Source organism: Euleptes europaea, chromosome 7 (assembly GCF_029931775.1).
Source record: "Euleptes europaea isolate rEulEur1 chromosome 7, rEulEur1.hap1, whole genome shotgun sequence".
Classification (NCBI taxonomy): Eukaryota; Metazoa; Chordata; class Lepidosauria; order Squamata; family Sphaerodactylidae; genus Euleptes; species Euleptes europaea.
Window position 1 is genome coordinate 55,332,807 of NC_079318.1, and position 19,619 is coordinate 55,352,425.

Consider the following 19,619-nt stretch of genomic DNA (forward strand, 5'->3'; position numbering starts at 1 on the left):
TCTCAATTAATGCCGAGGACTCAAAATTCTGTTTTTGAAGAGTGTTTTGTCAGGGTTGAGTTTTGTCTTGCTTTTCTTGTGCTGAAATAATTTTAATTAATCTGTTTTAACCTTTTTATTAATATGCTTTGTCTAGAACCAATTTTTGATGTGGTTTACAATCTTTGAATAGTAGTATTCAGGCTTTTGTTTTAAAAAAATGTGTCTTAAGTATTGGTTATGTGTAGGGTACCTTTGACATATTCCAGACTCATTACAAATAGCCCAACCAGAGTTAGTAGATGGGCTTATATATACCGTATATACTCGCGTATAAGCCGAGTTTTTCAGCCCCAAAAATGGGCTGAAAAAGCCGGCCTCGGCTTATACTCGAGTCAATACGGGGGAGGGAGGGAGGAGGGAGGGGGGAGGAGGGAAACTTACCGCGTCGCCGCCGCCGGGCCCGTGCCGCTTCCTGCCGCCGGGTGCGGCCAGGGGCAGCCTTCCTGCAGCTGCAGGATGGCTGCCCCGGCCCCCCCGGCCCCCGCCGCCATTTTTCCCAGGCGGGAGGGGCCATGGGCAGCCATCCTGCGGCTGCAGGAAGGCTGCCCTGGCCCTTCCCGCCCCCCCCCGCCATTTTTCCCGGGCGGGAGGGGGCATGGGAAGCCTCCTGCAGCCGCAGGATGGCTGCCCAAAGCCCTGCCGCTCCCCCGCCATTTTTTTCGGGCGGGAGGGGCCTTGGGCAGCCATCCTGCGGCTGCAGGAGGCTGCCCAAGGCCCCCCCCCGCCATTTTTCCCGGGCGGGAGGGGCCTTGGGCAGCCTCCTGCAGCCGCAGTATGGCTGCCCAAGGCCCCTCTGCCCCCGCCGCCATTTTTTTCAGGCGGGAGGAGCCTTGAGCAGCCATCCTGCGGCTGCAGGAGGCTGCCCAAGGCCCCCCTGCCCCCCCCGCCATTTTTTTCAGGCGGGAGGGGCCTTGGGCAGCCATCCTGCGGCTGCAGGAAGGCTGCCCTGGCCCTTCCCGCCCCCCCCCCCCGCCATTTTTCCCGGGCGGGAGGGGCCTTGGGCAGCCTCCTGCAGCCGCAGGAAGGCTGCTCCGGGTCCCTCTGGGCCTCGCCGCCGCTTCCTCCCGCCGGGAGCGGCCTGGGGCAGCCTCCTGCAGCCGCAGGAAGGCTGCCCAGGCCCCCCCGGGCCGCGCTGCCGCCGGACCCTCGCCGCTGGAGAGCCCTGTCAGGTAAGCCTGCGGGGGGGGGAGGGGTTATAAGCCGACCCTCGGCTTATATACGGGTGCCTAATTTTTCCCCATTTTTGGGGAGAAATTAGGCACCTCGGCTTATATGCGGGTCGGCTTATACATGGGTATATACGGTATACATGGTCTCTCTGTCCCAGTCTGGTAACTACAATGGAGGGGTGGAAGCCATTAGTTTTTATAGCTTCTCTTCACAGGCACCCTCACTAAAGGGTGTGATAGAAAAGAGTAGGAGTCCAGTAGCACCTTAAAGACTAACAAAATTTCTGGCATGGTATGATGTAACAGAGGTTACTGCAGAGCATATATTCTGCTGTGTTGTGAACACTGGTTCATTCCTTGTGTTGGTAATAACAGAGTGGCTTATATGACAATTATTTAGGTGTGCCTTCAGTATTCTGGATTTACTACAAGATGAAATTGGAAGTTGAATTCTTGGCAGGCCTTTTAAGTCTGGTCTTCTGCACATATTTCCTTTTTTGTACCATCTACTTACCCTTGCAGATGTGGAATCTTATAATATAGCCCAATCTCATAAAATCTTGGAAGCTAAGCAGCGTCGTTACTTGGATAGGAGACCACGAAGGAAGAATTTGCAGAAGAAGGCAAACCATCTCTGTGTCTCACCTACCTTGAAAACCCCATGGCCTCGCTCAAATTCAGCTGAGACTTGACAGCACTTTACACACACCTACTTACCCATGGCAGTTTCATATATGCCCATGTTACCCTAGATGTGGAGATGAGTAATTTCAATGGGGTGACTAATTTATGACTTAACATTGACTATAGCAATCAGGAAGTAAAATGTAATGAGTACTTCTTGTCTTTGTTGAATTAGACTTTGTTGAATTGAGTGTGCAATATGCAATAGGCAGATTTACTAATAGTTTGACCATATTTTATTATTGGAATGAACAAGATAAGAATTATAGCCCTGACTTCTAAAGATCTGAATTCCATTTATCTGTGCTGAAGCCACATTCCCATTGTAAATTTCTACCGTTGTTCTATGAGCTTTACAATAGATGGTTAACAATTGAAATTTAGGGAGAAACTGAAATATATGTAATACTCCCTTTCCTATCTAACCTTAACTTATTTTACTGTTTTGACAACATAAAATGTGTCATTTATAAATTAGCATAGAAAATTGTATTGTGTAATTATGGAATATAAAAGTAAAAATGCCTTGTTTTCTGGGGGCAAAATCGTTGATATACCCAATACCGGAAAGAAAGCTGCAAACTGCTATGCCCTATGCTATCCTAGCACTTGTATCTTAATCTTTGCCCTAGCAGAGGGCTGCTGCTAGTCAGAATAGACAGTGCTATAACCTTGATAGACCAATGGTCCAACACTGTATAAGGCAGCTTCATGTTTTCATAGTATGCAAGTAACATGGCTTTTGATCTTTCATGAGAAGAAAATAAATATCTTAATTTTCCTTAGGAGATGTTTCGTTCCTTAAAATATGTTTTTGTTAATTTAAAATAGAAAGTCATTAATCACAAAGAAGTTATAAAGCTCAGAAGTCAATAGCAGATCTGGGTAACAATTGATAATCAAGGCATATTGGTGTTTCTTTAATTGATTACACCAGTTGACATTTGCATAGTATTAAAAAAAAAAACCTTAACTAGCAGAGAAGAGGAAAGGCATAGATAGTCTAGTTTGAGTCTGCCAACAAGATAGATGGTTTCACAGCTGGGGCCTGAAAAATTCATTAGGATCTCATACTAACAAAATATATGTAACACAAATCCCCAAGCCAGAGTGTAAAGACATGTCTATAGAACACAGTGGCATGAATTAGGCAGTTTGGATTAAATATGTAACCGAGGGCTAAGATGAAGGCTATGGCTCTCACTGAGGAATCCACTTCCTAGCTGAGTGCCTTTAAAGAGAGATAAATATACCATCTCCTCTTACTGAATGGAAGCAAAGATTAAAATTTGGTTCTGGTGAAATCCCGAATGGAAGTACTCTTTGTAGTTTTTCTCTCTATGTAGGAAAGTATAGGAATGTTATAACATTGTCTGGGAGACGTGAATGTCTGGTACAGCTGGACAGAATTGTCTTACAGGAGAATTATAGATAGAAATCAGTTTTACCTTGATGCGTCTGTGGCCACTTCATGCTATTTCTTTCCTGTAGAGGGTTTCCTGTAATATCAGAGTAGATCATATCCTGTCATTACACTGAGCAAAGTTTGAAGTCTTTCAGTTTGTTGTTGTTGTTGTTTAAGAGTTAATAGCATGGATCCAACTAGCCTCTGAGGAGCTTTTCTCCAGCTTAAGCTTGACAAAGTCTCCTTGGAGAATTATTAGATCCACCTTATCAACTGTAGAAAAATAAATCGTTCATTTTGTTTGGGATTATGTGATCCCAAATGACTCAAGTGATATTCTCATTTCCCGAATAGAGTAGTTCGATGCAGATATATGTAGGCTCCTTCCAAGTAAAATAAAGCAGAAGCCACTCTTAATTGTTCTAGATGCCCTTTTTTCCTTACATACCGGTATTGTTGGTAGGAGTTGCCTGAGATGCTTTCTCAGAAGGAAAGGAGTGGACATGCCTTGGGGCGCTTCCCTTTATGCTTCCTGTGCAATCACCTAAGTATGACATTTCGCATCTCCACAGAGAGATCTGTGGGCTCCATGTGCTTTGGATGTTTCGTAGAAAATTTTAAAAACAGATTCCCTCTCCACTGTCATTTCCATTTACTGCAAAACAAACAAAATGCCTGAATTTGTTTCCTAAGCAATTTGGAGATTGTTTCTTGTATAAAAATGCCTTTGAATGTATTGGCAAGTGTATTTATATGAGGAGCAGTGAATAAACTGTAAGCTTGCAGTAATAGTATGCAGCTTAATATTTATAAAATGTGTTACATGTTGTGAAGGGCAGCTGGTAACAAATTTTGTAGTTGAAGTGAAATTTGCTGATCCCTATCTACTGTCTCTGTAAATCTGAAATATACTCACCAATTATCCTTCAAGGCCACACACAATACCACCCAGAAGGGTGTGTAGAAGGCTACCACTCTTATCTTGACTTTTGTTTGGGAGCAAAGGTGGGAGAGTGTAAGATTTCTGAGCTCAGACTGTGAAATAGCAATATAATTTTTACAACCCTTAGCAAATTGCTGTCTGTTCTTTCTGTACAAATAACACATTCTGTACTGTAGCAAATGGTGCTGTACATCTCTAGCATGGAAATATGATTGTACAAGCAGGGAACCTCCAAGGACTTGCTGGGAGCATCTAATTTTCCTCTCCCTTACTATCTCTTCCCTGGAAAGCCCCCATAATTTCTCCTCTTTTCCTGTTTCCTTCTCTCCTTGCCTCCTACTAGACAACTTACTTTTATCCGCTCCCCTGTCTTCAGCTTTCTCTTCCTCTGGCAGTATCTACGTGGGAAAACAATGGTCTAGGTGTGCAGTGCCGGACGCTGAGCTAGGCCTAGAGACCAATTCCAACAACAGGCAGGGTTACTCTTCTACTTTCTATGGATAGCAGTGTCCCTACCTACCATCACAGAATCAGGGAAAGCGAAGGTCTTCAAGGCCCAAATCCAGGTCATCATAACCACAGTTGCCTAAGAACCAGGGGCAAAAGTCTACCTTTTGACTAGAGAACAATACTCTCAACCCTTTGACTGGATTTCTAGACAGGCTGGCCCTTCACCTCCCAGCATGGAGGGAAAATTACCACAAACACATGGGTTTTGTGTATTATCGAGGAGGGGTATCCATTGGAGTTCTCAAAGTTACCTCCACTAGCCCTTCTACAACCTGGTAACTCAATCCTTGATTCAAAGCTCACTGATTTTTTGGTAGATTTCGTTGCTAAGATTGCAGTTGAGTTAATTTTCAATGATGTTGTTGACTAGGGTTTCTACTTGTTTGCTGTTTCTAAAAAAATGGGGGTTTCTGTCCTGGATCTCCAAAAGTTGAACAAATTTCTAACTGCTAAAAAATTTCACATGATCCTGCTTCCACAAGTGCAGTTATTAAAGTTTAATTGGCAGCTTGTAGTTTAGATCTCAAGGATGCTTATTTTCACATCTCTATTCACGCCCTGACCTGGATGGCCCAGGCTAGCCTGATCACGTCAGATCTCAGAAGCTAAGCAGGGTCAGCCCTGGTTAGTATTTGGATGGGAGACCACCAAGGAATACCAGGGTTGCTGTGCAGAGGAAGGCACTGCCAAACCACCTCTGTTAGTCACTTGCCATGAAACCCCCCCCCCAAAAAAAAGGGGTCGCCATAAGTCGGCTGCAACTTGACGGCACTTTACACACACACACGTTCACTCTGACCATAGGAAATACCATCGTTTTCAGTCTGGGGGCCAGCTATTTCAGTATACTGTTCTCCCCTTTGATTTAGCCTAAATGTATGGCAGTGATTACCGCTTATTTACATGCTTAAGGTTACACAATTTTCTGTTATTTGGATGATTGGCTCATTACTGCCCCTATCCAAGAAGAACTTGTCAACCACCTGGAGTTTGTATTGTATTTGGTTCAAAGATTAGGCCTCTTAGTTATTTGGAAGAAATCCAAGTTACAATCTAGAAGTTCAGTCCAATTTAGTGGGGCAAGCTTAGACTTGGATGGTGGCCAAATTTCAGTCCAATAGATACCAGTCTGCCTTACACATCCAGACTTTACTGGGCTTAACAGCATCTACTACAGCAGTTATCCCTTTGGCCAGATTGCACCTAAGGCCGTTACAGAATTGGTTTTTGAGGGTCTTCATCTCTATTGTGCAGTCTCAGACTGTTTGTTTCTCCATTCCCAGAGTGGTCCTCAGTGATCCACTATTAAGGGCTAAAGCCCCTCATCTTGCCCTCTGCCCTTGATCTTAGATTACCTTCTTTCCCTTAAGAATAAAGGCATGAGTGCATCCTCTATCAAGGTGCATTTAGCAGCTATATCTGTTTTTCACCGATTTGTAGATGGTGTTTTGTTTTTTCCCCATCACAGCTGCAAGCAGTTCTTTAAAGGATTGTGTCTTTCCAGACAACCTGCTACGTCGCAGTGATCTCTATCATTGGTTCTCTCTGAAAGGCCAGAACAGGTCTGGAAAGGGCTCTGCCCGTCAACTCTGTCTTTTACTGACAGAGACAATGGCTTGAAGGCAGGCAATACTGTTGTTTCCTAGCAACCTCCACAATGGCCACTGCAGAGGGCATTGGTTTCTTAAAGTGCTGCTTCAAGGTACAAGTGCTTGTACAAGTGCTGCTTAAAGGTACAAGTGCTGTTTTGGAAAGTTTAGATCTTCTTTTAGATTTCAGATTTCCCTCCACACCTAGGGCTTTTTCTTAGGTTTGTAGAAAGATCTACCTTATCTGTGCATGGCCCCAATCTCCATTTTTAAGTATCCAATGATTGGCCACATTGAGAATTAGATATATTGACGTATGTAAAAAAATGCTGTTCTAATGAAATATTTCTCAGCTAATTGCTGCGGCACGTTAGGGTTTCGAAAAGATTCTAAAAGCAACATACTTTATAGACCATCTTTAATGAAATGTTGTTGGCACAAAATTTGCTTTCATTTTCCTCCAATTTTACTAATATAGGCCATTTCTGATCTCTGTTCCTCTAAGCAAAACACAGAGGTTTACACAGGGCTTTGTTTGTGTTATCTTTCATTCGCACACATGAATACTTCAGTCTTTTAATGAAATGTCTCTCTTGAAGTTTGAAGATATTATTCTGTGAAAATTATCAGAATGGAAATGGAATCCATTATCCGTGAAAGGCATTTTTACCACTTTGATCTCCAACAGTTTGGCTTTAATCCTCATCACCCATACACAGGGTCTCTGAATTTTACATTCAGCTCGTATCTGACTCATGTTCTGAGCCAAAAGATAAAGCTGAGTGCTATTCAGGCTGAAACGTTTCAGTCTGTTTATGTTGGTATTTGACATACAGTGTGATGAATTGGCAGATGCATGTATAGGATGCACAGAAACATTCCTGTGTTCAGGTTGTTTCATCTAGCCAAGTTCCAAGCTGCTAGCAAAGCAAGTTAGTTGTTTTTTAATGACCCCTGAAAGTGATGAGTGCGACTACGGTAAGTTTGACTCCACCACATGGCCAGTCAATCATTAATATTGATGGATAGGCTCCCCATCTTGAGTGAACAGAACATTAAAAAATAAATCTCCTCTTGATATATACAATTTTGTTTTGTATTCCTTGTTAACCCAAAACTATCTTTCTCTTTTTAGTTCTGTTGACCCAAAAATACTTGTCCCAAATAACTTTCTTTCCACTCAGGAACTGAAGATGGATGTTTATTTTACACTGAAAGCCAATTTAGACATTTTCAGGGAAATTATAGTCCAAATCTATGAAACTTCTCTGTGACATGATCTTTTATTCATTTGTGAAAGAGAATGCTTAAGACCTTAGTAAAGATACAAAGGGAAATGCTGGTACCCCCTTACTCTTATTGTCATCAAAACCATATATATTGCTTTTTAAATTGTTCAATAAATGTTTGTGCCAATATTAGCTCTTAATTTATATTTCCACATGAAATGTGAATATACCTTGTTCGTAGGATCTTTTTTATGTGAGAGGAAATTTAGAGGAGTTGCAGTTTTGTTTCTTCCTTCCTTGTCTCCACGTAATTGTTTCTATGGCAGTCTCTGAGGTATTGATCTATTACGATAATGCAGAATGAAAGAAAGTTCACTTACAGGTCAAGTGCAGATGAAAAGCTGAGATATAATTTCCAACTTCACGCTCAATAGGAAGGTTCTACCAAGTTCATTTTGCTAATAGTATTCAGTAACACCAAGCCAAACCTTCCTGAACCCTCAGAACATGAGAGACACCTCTTTTGATACTGAAGAGAGGATGGCCACCCCAGTACATAATCACTCCTCAAGCACTGCTGAATTTCTGAGTGTGCACCAGAAAGCTACATTTCTCCAGTGATATTTTAGATTTTTTTTGTTTATCTTTTAGTAATGTGGTAAAGGATAGATAACATGGTTTCCATAAGAAAAGAGGGTGCATGCTAAATGTGGTGGTGAAAAGTGGTACCAAGTTGCTGACTGATGAAGGCCCTGTAGGGGTTTTCAAGCAAGACATGAACAGAGGTGGTTAACCATTGCCTGCCTCTGTGAAGCAGCCCTGGACTTCCTTGGTTGTCTCTCATTCAAGAACTAACCGTGATGACCCTGCTTAGCTTCTGTTGTATGGCGAGATTGGGGTAACTGAGGCCATCCAGGTCAGAGTGAATGCTAAATACAAAATACCAGTACCCTGCATAGCTTATTTTGCATTTGTTGTCATGAGACCAACCTCAAAAATATTGCAGTTGCCACCTTGATGAAGTGTATGTTAGGAAAATTTGATGGATGGTGGCTTGGTTTCTTAAAGGACTGTTTACAGCAGCAGGCAAAATAGCCATCTGCTGGTCAGTAGTTACAAATATGAAAATAGTTTGTGAAACAAGTTACTTGAGCAAGAGAGAAAATGTAAATATCTGGCATCTGTTGCTTGTGTGTGTGTTAAGTGTGGTCAAGTTGCTTCGGACGCTTGGCAACCCTATGAATCAATGTCCTCCAAAAAGTCCTATCGTTAACAGCCTTGCTCAGCTCTTGCAAACTGAGGGCCATGGCTTCCTTTATAGAGTCAATCCATCTCATGTTGGGTGTTACTCTTTTCCTGCTGCCTTCAACTTTTCCTAGGTGAAGTCTATTCAGTCCGCCATTGAGATGTAATGCTGTATAAAGATGCACTTAGGTCTGATCCAGCAACATAAATTCTCTGTTCATTCAATGATATCTGGCAACTGAATGCTCTTTTTATATCCCCCAATATATTGTATTTGAAGGTTTTTGGAAAAACTAAGCTCTCCATTTTTCACATCCAAAAAAGGTAATATGGACATCCTATGTTATTATGGTTAATATTTGTTTTATTAACAGATTTTGTATGAACAGGATTGTGTGGTGGTATTCTGCCTTGTTTTTGAAGTACTGTAGCTATTCACAGTTTTAAGCATAATGAAAAGCTGTTAAAACAAAATAAATTATCATGTTTTATTACGTTTTGAAAAACATTGTTCTCCTACAAAACAAAAAAGATTCCAAATTATAACTGTTATTCCAAATGGTGGTTTTATTGATATTTTTTAAACTTCAAAGAACTGTTTTAGTTGGAATATTCTCAACTGCAGTTGTGACTGACAAGCTGGCCACAGACTTTCCAGATGTGTAGCCTTTTTATCTTTGCTGCTGTTCTATTGAAAGCAATCCCCCAGTGTGATAAATGTCAGTTTGAATGCCCTATGGATGTTTTGAAGGCTGCCACAAACTACAATCTTGTTGCATTTCTTGTAGGTCAGCCAGGCCTCCGTGAAGCCATCTCCATGTCGTGCATCACCAATGGAAGTACAGGAAACAGGAAAACTAGCCATAGTCCTGCTGTACCAATAGCCAGGAAAGAAACACTCTCATCTGCTGCTAAAAGGTATATCTTTTTAAAAAAATTATAAAAAAACATAATTTTTCTCCAAAACATGACTTGTCTAGGTTACTTTGGTGACAGAAAAGTTTACCCACTAAGCTAAGCAGAGGACAAGCAAATCCAGCTGACTTCTTTAAGGGTTTGATTGTGTTTCCTGGAACATACAAAGTTTCCCAATGTGGGCTATCCCAGGCCCAGTAAAATTTTGTAGATGTACGCATGTTAAGGATTTATGACTATTTTAATAAAGCCCCAATCTGTGTCTATATGTATGTACACATGAATGTGTGTATTTAAATGCATCTTTACATGAGTGAGCAGCCTGAATAGCCCAGACTAGCCCAAGTGCATCACAGCTCAGAAGTAAAGCAGGGTTGGCCGTGGTTAAAACTTGGATGGGAAACCATGAAAGAAGACCGGGGTTTCTATGCAAAGGAAGGCAATGGCAAACCAACTTTGCTCATCTCCTGCCTTGAAAACCCCACGAGGGCAACCCAGTGACACTTAATTATTATGTAATAATGTGATTAAGACAAGAAACAGTTTTCAGAGGCTCTTGTTTTGTTACAGCTTTTTGTAAATTATTTTATTGTTTTTAATTGGGGAAAAAATTTCTCCCCCCACCCTTGAAAAAACCCACATACAGAAATATAAGAAATAAACAATGGGTTTCGGTATGCAGATTTATAGTGCAATCCTAAACAGAACTCCTTACAGCCTCCTAAGCCCATTGGCTTCAGATCTGTTGAAATCAGTGGCCTTAGAAGGGCATAAAGAATTCTGCTTAGGATTGCAATATAGCAATAATGTTATATAGTAATAACATGGAGTGCCAGCCGTAGTTTTTACCAGTCGCTTGCCAGTCCTTCCCCGTAGATTTTGGCTCCATGTTACCAGCTGTCCAGTTAGATGCCTCAGATAAAATGAGACTATAGGGAGGAAGGGAAAATGGTCTCTGTGGCAACAAACCACCACCTCTCCTTTTAACCTCCAGTGTCCTACTAAATGGCTAAATACATCTATGTGTCATGCCAGTATTTTAATTTTTTCAAACGTAGGAAGCTGTCAATGTTATTAGAAATACTCATAAGAAGTAGTCTTACATCATAAGAAATACTCTGACAGAAAACCTTTTAAAAATCCTTATTTTCATGTGGTTTTGGTACACCTCATTAGAAAATGAGAAACAAAAACCCTAGGTCAACTGAGATCTGACTTGTACTCAAATCATGGGGTTACTGAAATTGCATATTTAGACTATATATCGGTGTTTTCCACAATGGGACAGGAATGTGTAGTTTCCTTGTTGCTTCAGCTGCCCATACAGCATAGCAACAACAGGGCTTCCATGTGGCAGGTTTTCATGACCCAACCCCCTCCCACCACACCACCAGAATTTTTTCAGTTTTTTTAAATAATTGTAATGGGTTATCTGAATTCCCAGCTTCCATTGTTTTAAAATAGTATGTCTCTAGCTCCCTTCATTGCAGAAACCTTTCCCCTTATGTGTCAGCCGTGAATAATGCTAGACATCTACTCTTTTAAAAAAAAAAATGAAAGCTCAAAAACCTTTTACATATATTGCTATTAAATTTTAAATAGCTCTGGTTTATTTTCTAATAAAATACTAGAATACCCATATTTGCTTATTTTAATTTATTTGTTCTCCACCTCTTTCCCAATTATCACATCCAAGATAGCTTACAAAGTGTAATAAAGCTGTTTTAAAATGAAATTATAATAACTTTTAAAAAATAGACAAGAAAATGGTTGTTAAAGAGATGTAATATAGTAGAGTAAGAGCCCCGTGGCGCAGAGTGGTAAGCTGCAGTACTGCAGTCCAAGCTCTGCTCACGACCTGAGTTCAATCCCAACAGAAGTTGGTTTCAGGTAGTCGGCTCAAGGTTGACTCAGCCTTCTATCCTTCAGAGGTCGGTAAAATGAGTACCCAGCTTGCTGGGGGTAAAGGGAAGATGGCTGGAGAAGGCACTGGCAAACCACCCCGTAAAGAAAGTCTGCCTAGTAAACGTCGGGATGTGATGTCACCCCATGGGTCAATAATGACCCGGTGCTTGCACAGGGGACCTTTACCTTTACTAATACAGTAGAGTAAAAACCAGGGATAATTTATGGAATATTACATAATGCTAGTGAACTTTTTTCTGTTCTTACATTTATGAAATAAAATTTAATCAACCTTCACGTTTAGAGTGATGTAGGAAAACAGAAAATTATATAAGTGTTTGTTCTTTATTATATACTGTGCTATATATAACTGTCATTTATATTTTACTATATTTGTTTTGTTTTTCATTTATAACATTTGTCTTTTGCCCTTTTTTCACTCTAGCAACACAACTCGGTAGGTTGAGCTGTGTAGGGTATAAGAGTAAAACTCAAGGGCAACAAAGGGGGTGCTGTAAAGGAAAGCCAGGTGAAGGTTTAGTCTTAACTGAGGTTTTTTGTCTTAGCATCCCCTGTGGCCCAGTAGCAGTGGTGCTGCTGCGGCTTGTGGTACCACAAATACTGTGCCCTATCCAGGACACCAGTAATCTTTCAAAATGGCTCCAACACATCCTGACATTGCGTAGCTCAGCTGAGCTGAGCTGTATCCTAACAGGCATACATGGGTTTTTCAGTAGCTACTGCCTTCCCTATTTGGAGGCGGGGGGGATGGAGGCTTGGATCTACTGGACCTTTCTGAATGTGGAAGGATTTTCCCAGTCATCCAGGAGCAGTGTATCAGGGGAGTGTATGGAGGAGGGGGGAGATGAGAAATTTGGATTTCATAGGTGGCAATTTGTCCACAGAAATGCTTTGGTGGATCCAAATAGCCTCAGAAAATAGAAGAAAATAACCTATCAACTTAAATTCAAAATCTATCCAAGGTTTTTGAAACAGGTGGCTTAACATATTTTCTCCCTATATTGTAAGGCTTGCAGGTCAGGAATATTGTGGTAAATGTAACAGAAGGGACCTAAGGGTTGAGCTGGGAACTAAAAATTCTTATAAAGTAATATATTTATTAGGTGTACACAATAAAATGGATTAAAACACTGGGTCTGGAATACAGACTTCATATAAAACCACTGTTTTAATCCATTTTTTTGTGTACACCTAATAAATATATTACTTTATAAGAAATTCTAGTTTCCAGCTCAACCCTTACGTTCCCTGAACTGTTTTGGTTGAGTCCTCCCCCTCTTCTTTTTTTGGTTGACTAAATGTAACAGATCCATCAGCTATAGGACAGTAGGATAATGGAAATGATGCTCAATCAGGAGTATTTGTATATAACTAAAAGTGCACAAACAAAACATGAGCAGTCCTGTTTGTAGCATAGGCAAATGGCACCAGTGACAAATGAATCCTAACTTAGAAAGAAAAGTTGCAGGGAGCCAAACAGGCAATCTGATTTACTGTAGGATAACTAGTGTGAAGACTGTCACAATACCAGCATGTAAACGCTGCCAATACAGCTGTCATAATAATACTCTTCAAAGTTATTTTCTTTAGTGGTAAGACATTTCCTACAGTTTGTTTTTCCACGCTCTGTTGCCTTGTCAGAGATTCTGGAAAAAGTGGAAAGTTAACTGCAGCCCTGACAAGTTAAGCAATATAAAGTAAACCTCATTATTTGTACGTGCAATGGGTGTCAGGGTGCCTTGTAAGCACAGAGGCCAAAGATCCAGTGTATTTGCATGGAATCGGAAAAAAATCTAGGGCTTTTTAAAGAACTGTGTTTTTTTTTTAAAGGGCCTCAATCCTGTGGGTTGGATCCACCAGAAGAGTTTTTTCTTGCAACTTTCCCCAAACTCCTCTCTGAGCATCAGGAATGCATTGCGAGCAAAATGTACTACAGGATGCAAAGCTGCAGAAATGAGAGGGAATCAAGTAAAACAATTCTCTCAGTATTTTAGCCCCTTTGTCCTCAGGGAGGAGTTTCGGGACAAAGCCAGGCTGCTTGAAGGTGGTGAAACATCTGTTCTGCCAGCACCTTCTGGGAATGCTTCCAGTAGTCCCAAAGTTATGAATTGCCAGCAGAACACAAACTTACCTTATCAGGGTTCTGCAAACTTAGGCAAGCGCTAGAACAAGACTTCTTACAATGCCTTTGTTAGTGGAAGGACATCTTTGGATGCTGTGAACTCTTCAACTCTTTGCCACAAAATAAAATAAAATTCCATTAGTGGAAGAGCTCTTCTGGCCAGCAAAAGGAACTGTAGGGTCCAATCCATCAATTTCAGTTAACTGGCTGGTGCTTGCAGGAAAAAATAGTATAATGCTATATAACGACCATGGGGCCACACTCCATTTTTTTTAGTAGTTTAAACAAAAGTTCCTAATACATAAAACAATTTGGGGAAGAAAATGATTACGCATTTGGCTTCAAGAGCAATTACTCTGACACATTTAATCATCTTCTCTCTCTTTTTTAAACATATGTGTTATCATGTTTTGTTTTTCATTTTTTCCCCATTGCTTGTTTTTCTTTTTAAACGTTTTTATACCTTTCTTATACTTTCTTTTGCAGCGGTTCAGAAAAAAAGAAGGAAAAACTTCAAGGACAGAGAGAGAAAAAAGAGGATTCTCACTCTAATGATCAAAACCCACAAATTCAAGCATCACCTTCACCTTCTCCCCAGCCCTCTGCACAGACTCTCCCAACACACAGACAGACCCCAGAAGTCAAGAGCTCTGCTCCAGGCAAAAGGTTTCTTAAATACCCAAACAGAGAGCTAGGAAGTGGTTTCAGCTACTAACAAGAAGCTTTGTTCCCAGTTAAAAGCATGCATGTGTTACCTTTTCTTCAAACACTCTGCATAATGGGTTGGAATCTTGCCCATCCCTCTCCCTGAAAACTCTCAAGTTTTTGGGAATTCATCTCTATGGACCTAAGAGGGACTGTTCACTCTCCAAGCCACTCTCATTAAGTCCTGTGCCCTGACTCCCTACTAGGGAGTCATCATCTAGTGTGACATCATCTAGGGGAAAGGGACATTCCTGGGAAGGCAGTGCATTGGCCGCAACGCACCTGCAATGAGGGGTTCCTTTTTGGGCTGGGCCTACATGAACACACCCCACCCCACACAAAGCTTCTTTGTAAAGGCAGAATCCATTCTGGTGGTATAATGGTTAACAACGGCAGACTATAATCTGGAGAACCAGGTGTGATTCCCCTCCACATGAAGCCTGCTGGGTGACCTTGGGCTAGTCACAGTTATCTCCGAACTCTCTCAGCCTACACCTGCCTCACAAGGTGTCTGTTGTGGGGAGGGGAAAGGAAGGTGATTGTAAGCCGCTCTGAGACTCCTTAAGGTAGAGAAAAGCGGGGTATAAAAATCTACTCTTCTACGTGAGGTTATTCACTACATTCCAATCTCTTACCAAAGTAGCAACACGAGATTCTAAATGTATTCAATACACTCTGTAAACATACACAACCAATAATATAACCTTCCTGCCCAGATCTCTCTCTGTGTGTATGTGTGGTGATGGGCTGTGCATACTAATAGCTCTTGACTCAGCTTGGTCTCTTTGGTAATCCTGAATTTCAGCTCCTTGCTTCTTAGAATGCTGTTCAGTGTGAAGGGTGCTTGGATTGTCACCTTTCCCCAGCCTTTGCATGGGGTCCTTGCTTGCACTTCTTGTTCTGTCCCCTACTTTACCATTCCAGCTGAGGGTAAATTTTTCACAACAGGATTAACTTTCCTCCTCCCACATCAAGCAATTCTAGAAAGCAGTGGGCTTCGATCCAGTGAAGTATTCCAATGCAAGCAATAATGTAAACATGCATCTTAAAAGAGCAATAGACCTACAGACGCAGCAGGTGGATTCTGCTGTATCTGTTTAAATGTGAGATCTGCCCTCAAGTGCATTAGGCAGTTACTGATGCTGACTCACCAGGCAGTGCAGTCAGATGGGCAGTACTGTGAGTTCAAATCTGGTTGCTAGTGACCTATGCACTGGCCAGGTGAAAGCACACCTTTCCCAGCTTTTGTTGGAATTAGATGTAAATCCACATCTGAGTTTTGTTCCACTGCCTGCACTTTTCCCCTCACACAGTATTAACACCCTCTTACGTGCAGGCATCTCTGGACCAAAGCTTTTGCCAACCATTTTGTTTCCTGCGATTCATTACACAGTAAACAGTCTTATGAAGCTCAAGAACTTTCGCCATGTCTTGCCAGGGAAGGGGGTGGGGTGGGGTGGGTCGAGCAGAGAAATAGTTGGCAGAATTCCCAGTGACCTCACAGTTGTGGTGCACACCTCTTTGTGAATGAGTACTATAAAGTTTGCAAATAAATACCTATGCAGTTGGTGTCAGACTTCTCAAGGCTTCAGGGAAAATGATTACCCATATAAACTGAAAACTTCAATCATAAAGCTTCATCTGAAAATAACCCCAGTGCAACATTTAATTGTTTTATAAAAATGTATATCCTGCCTCTCCTCATAAAGAATTCAGGAAGATTACCTTTTAAACTATATCCAATATTGCTATCATGTAATTGAGTCAAATGTAAGCCTGCATCGGATGAAGCCAACCATTAGAATTAGTTGGGCCAAATGCCTTCCAGACTGTAGAAGTTCTCATCAATTGCATTGGCATTCAATGAAAGTAGAGTAACTGGGAGACAGGTTTAAATATTTTTAAATTATTTTAATGGATTCTTCTTTTTTTAATGGAAGAAGCTTTAAAATCAATAATGAATGAGATTCTTAATTATTTTTACAATATTGGTTAGTGGCATAGTAAAATGTGTCATCTATCATCAGTGGACAACTTCGATAATTTAAACTACAGATGCTAGCCATCCTTAGACACTGCAGCACAAGAAGATAGTTGCATCATTTCAATGAATTCACACTTGGTTGGGGGGGAGGAGCCTTTATAGCTGCTTCAAATGTTATGAATTTCCTACATGGAAACCCTGTAAATAACATCACATGTGACAATCCACATGTCTTTATCTGCATGCTGTAGATGGCACAGCCAATTAGTGTTTTATGCACAGCAAAAAAATTGCATCTCTTATTGTCATGTGTGATTTTTCTGTGGCCAGTTCTCATTCCCCCCCCCCCCCCCGGGTGAACATGTTTTCTGTGAAGCAAGTTCATGACATTTGACGCAGCTCTAACTAATGCATGTTTAACAATATCTCATGAATTCTTTCTCTGTTTTTTTGTCCAAACTTGCCTGCCCTTGTTCTGCTGTCATCTTATTGTAAAAAAGTGTTTGGTTCTTGGGTTTTCATGCATCATTGTTCTGCTGTGTGAGCAAAGAAGTGTTTAGAGGTCCTTCCCTCCCCGCATCTAACATTTGACTTTATAACTTTCCCCCCTTGCTTTAGCTTCTGAAGTTCTTGTGGAAATAAGTCTTTCCAAAAATGTTCTTAACTGGATGAGTTGCAAGGCTCATTGGGCAACTGCAGGGATCATGACATGAACAAAACCTTCTTTAGTAAAAGTAACACTTCTTACAGTGCATTCCTAAGGAGAGTTATTCCAGTCTAAGCCCGTTCATTTCAATGGGCTTAGACTGGAGTAACTCTCCTTAGGAATGCACTGTTAGTCAAGCAAAAATGTAAGCAAGTTTTTAAGAGGTGCTCAAATGGCAGAAAATAGCGAAGACTTGAAATTTGACTAAACTGAGGCTGTCGTACTTTGGTCACATTGTGAGAAGACAAAAGTCACTGGAAAAGACAATCATGCTAGGAAAAGTTGAAGGCAGCAGGAAAAGAGTTGGACTGACTCTATAAAGGAAGCCGCGGGCCTCAATTTGCAAGATCTGAGCAAGGCTGTTAAGGATAGGATGTTTTGGAGGCAGGATGGTGCTGCTGCAGTCGCCTTGTTTGTGGCTTCCTAGAGGCACCTGGTTGGCCACTGTTAACAGACTGCTGGACTTGATGGGCGGCCTTTCTTATGTTCTTATGAGGACATTGATTCATAGGGTCGCCATTAGTCAGAAGCGACTTGATGGCACTTAACACACACACAAATGATTGTAAATGTAGACAACATGTTTTTTTTTTTAATAAATATTTTTATTGGTTTTTAGTAATGTAGACAACATGTTGAGTAATCAAACCTCTCATTCACCAGGAGAGTGTTGCCGGTAGTATCACATCATACTAAGTATCTGTAGCCCTGACCTAGGTAGCCCAAGCTAGCCTGATCTCATCAGATCTCAGAAGCTAAACAGGATCATCTCTGGTTCTTGTAGGTTATCCGGGCTGTGTAACCGTGGTCTTGGAATTTTCTTTCCTGACGTTTCGCCAGCAGCTGTGGCAGGCATCTTCAGAGTAGTAACACTGAAGGACAGTGTCTCTCAGTGTGAGAGAGGGTCATCTCTGGTTAGCACTTGGACTGGAGACCACCAAGAAAGTAGTTGCTGCGCAGAAGAAAATGCTACAGGGTCACCATAAGTTGGCTGCAACTTGACAGGGGGGGAAAGAATCTGTATGGGGAGATTTATGGGTTGTATCTTTTGTTGTTGGTGGAGCTTTTCCCTGATACAAGGAGCCTTCTCCTGAGCCTCTTGAACCTGTGGAAGGCTCCTTGCACTAGAGGAAGGCATCATTATGAGGAGAATGGATCCACAGGATCCAATCCATAGCACATAATTAGAACTTAACATTTCAATAATTCTTTTGAGTGTTCAGAATGCTTCTCATATAGTAGTACGATAGTTGTTGTTTTTTTAAAAAAAAATCCCTACCATTACTGCTGTGGAGGTGAGAGGAAATGACACTCAGATAGTGGCTTGCCTGAGGCCACCCTGTTAAACTCACAGCTGAGATTTTCTGGTTCAGAGCTCACATGCTCAGCTTAGTTGATTTGGTGCTCCTGCTGCGAGAAGGACTTCTGGCCTTTGTGCTGGGATTTTCCCCGCTCCCTCCATGTCTATGACCAGCATCAAAGAAGCATTATTGTTGTGCTGGTCTATGACCGTAACAATAAAACTAACTAACATTATTGTATTTCATTCCAAATATCTGTATGGGAGCATTTGGGAAGCAGTTAAGAAGTTAAAAAAAAAAAAAAAGTTGCCCTTTATGACCCTTTTTACATATTCAGTTAGAGCATTTTCTTTAATCCTGCTTTCTTGGGACTTTTTTTGGTTTGTTTCTTGGCTTGAAGGATGCCCTGGCACTTATTTCCTCCTGCTGCTTGGTCTCTCCATTGTGCTTCCAGCACCAGCTCTTAGGTTGCCATGTTGGCCTAATAAAGGAAAAAAACTTGTGTGTTTTTTTCAGCGTAAAGAGAGCCTCAACTGTTGAAAAATCACATGGCTCGTGGGAAAGTTCAGAAGATAGTCGCAATAAACTAATGAGGGCAGCTTCAGCATCCAAACTGATACCCAAAGGTGGCAAGAATGCAGACAAGTACGTACTTGATTGCTAGTTGGTGTGGAAAATACTCTCTTGGGTGGCTAATACCAAACCTCTCTAACAGCCCATTCCGGTGTCCCTGGGCCACACTGCCATGATGGCAGTGCTGGGAGGATGGCGTCCACCTCTCGACGCCGGCGTCTGTGCCACTTTGGGCAGCGTGAGTGGCTCAGGCGCCAGGGCAGGGGGCTCGGACACAGGCGCAGGCCCTTCCTCGCCTTCTGTGGTCTTTTGCCCTTTCAGCTCAGGAATGGGCTGCCAGTTGTATGTATTTTTATATGCTGTTCACCCAGATCCAAAGCTCCATGAATGCTTTATGCACATAGTGTTTATAAGTATGTCACTGCCCTCTCATTTTCAGTGGGCAGCGCAGTCCGTATTGGTGAGCTCTATGCATATTGGAGCCGTCCGAATGAATTAGCTGGATTGGTAGGGTTGCCAACTGCCAGGTAGTAGCAGGAGATCTCCTGCTAATTCAACTGATTTCCCGCTG

The 19,619-nt window shown here is 41.7% G+C and overlaps 1 protein-coding gene across 4 annotated transcripts in view; it reads left to right on the top strand.

Annotated features, from left to right (window-relative positions):
* Positions 1 to 19,619, top strand: part of EML4 (EMAP like 4) — a 94,596-nt gene that overhangs the window by 26,170 nt on the left and 48,807 nt on the right. For 2 of the 4 annotated variants that reach the window (XM_056852568.1, XM_056852569.1), the window contains exons 3-5: positions 9,605 to 9,734; positions 14,266 to 14,445; positions 18,992 to 19,120. In XM_056852568.1, coding sequence (XP_056708546.1) covers positions 9,605 to 9,734; positions 14,266 to 14,445; positions 18,992 to 19,120 — 439 coding nt within the window. The remainder of the gene's footprint in view (positions 1 to 9,604; positions 9,735 to 14,265; positions 14,446 to 18,991; positions 19,121 to 19,619) is intronic. The other 2 variants (XM_056852570.1, XM_056852571.1) reach the window with 1 other exon arrangement.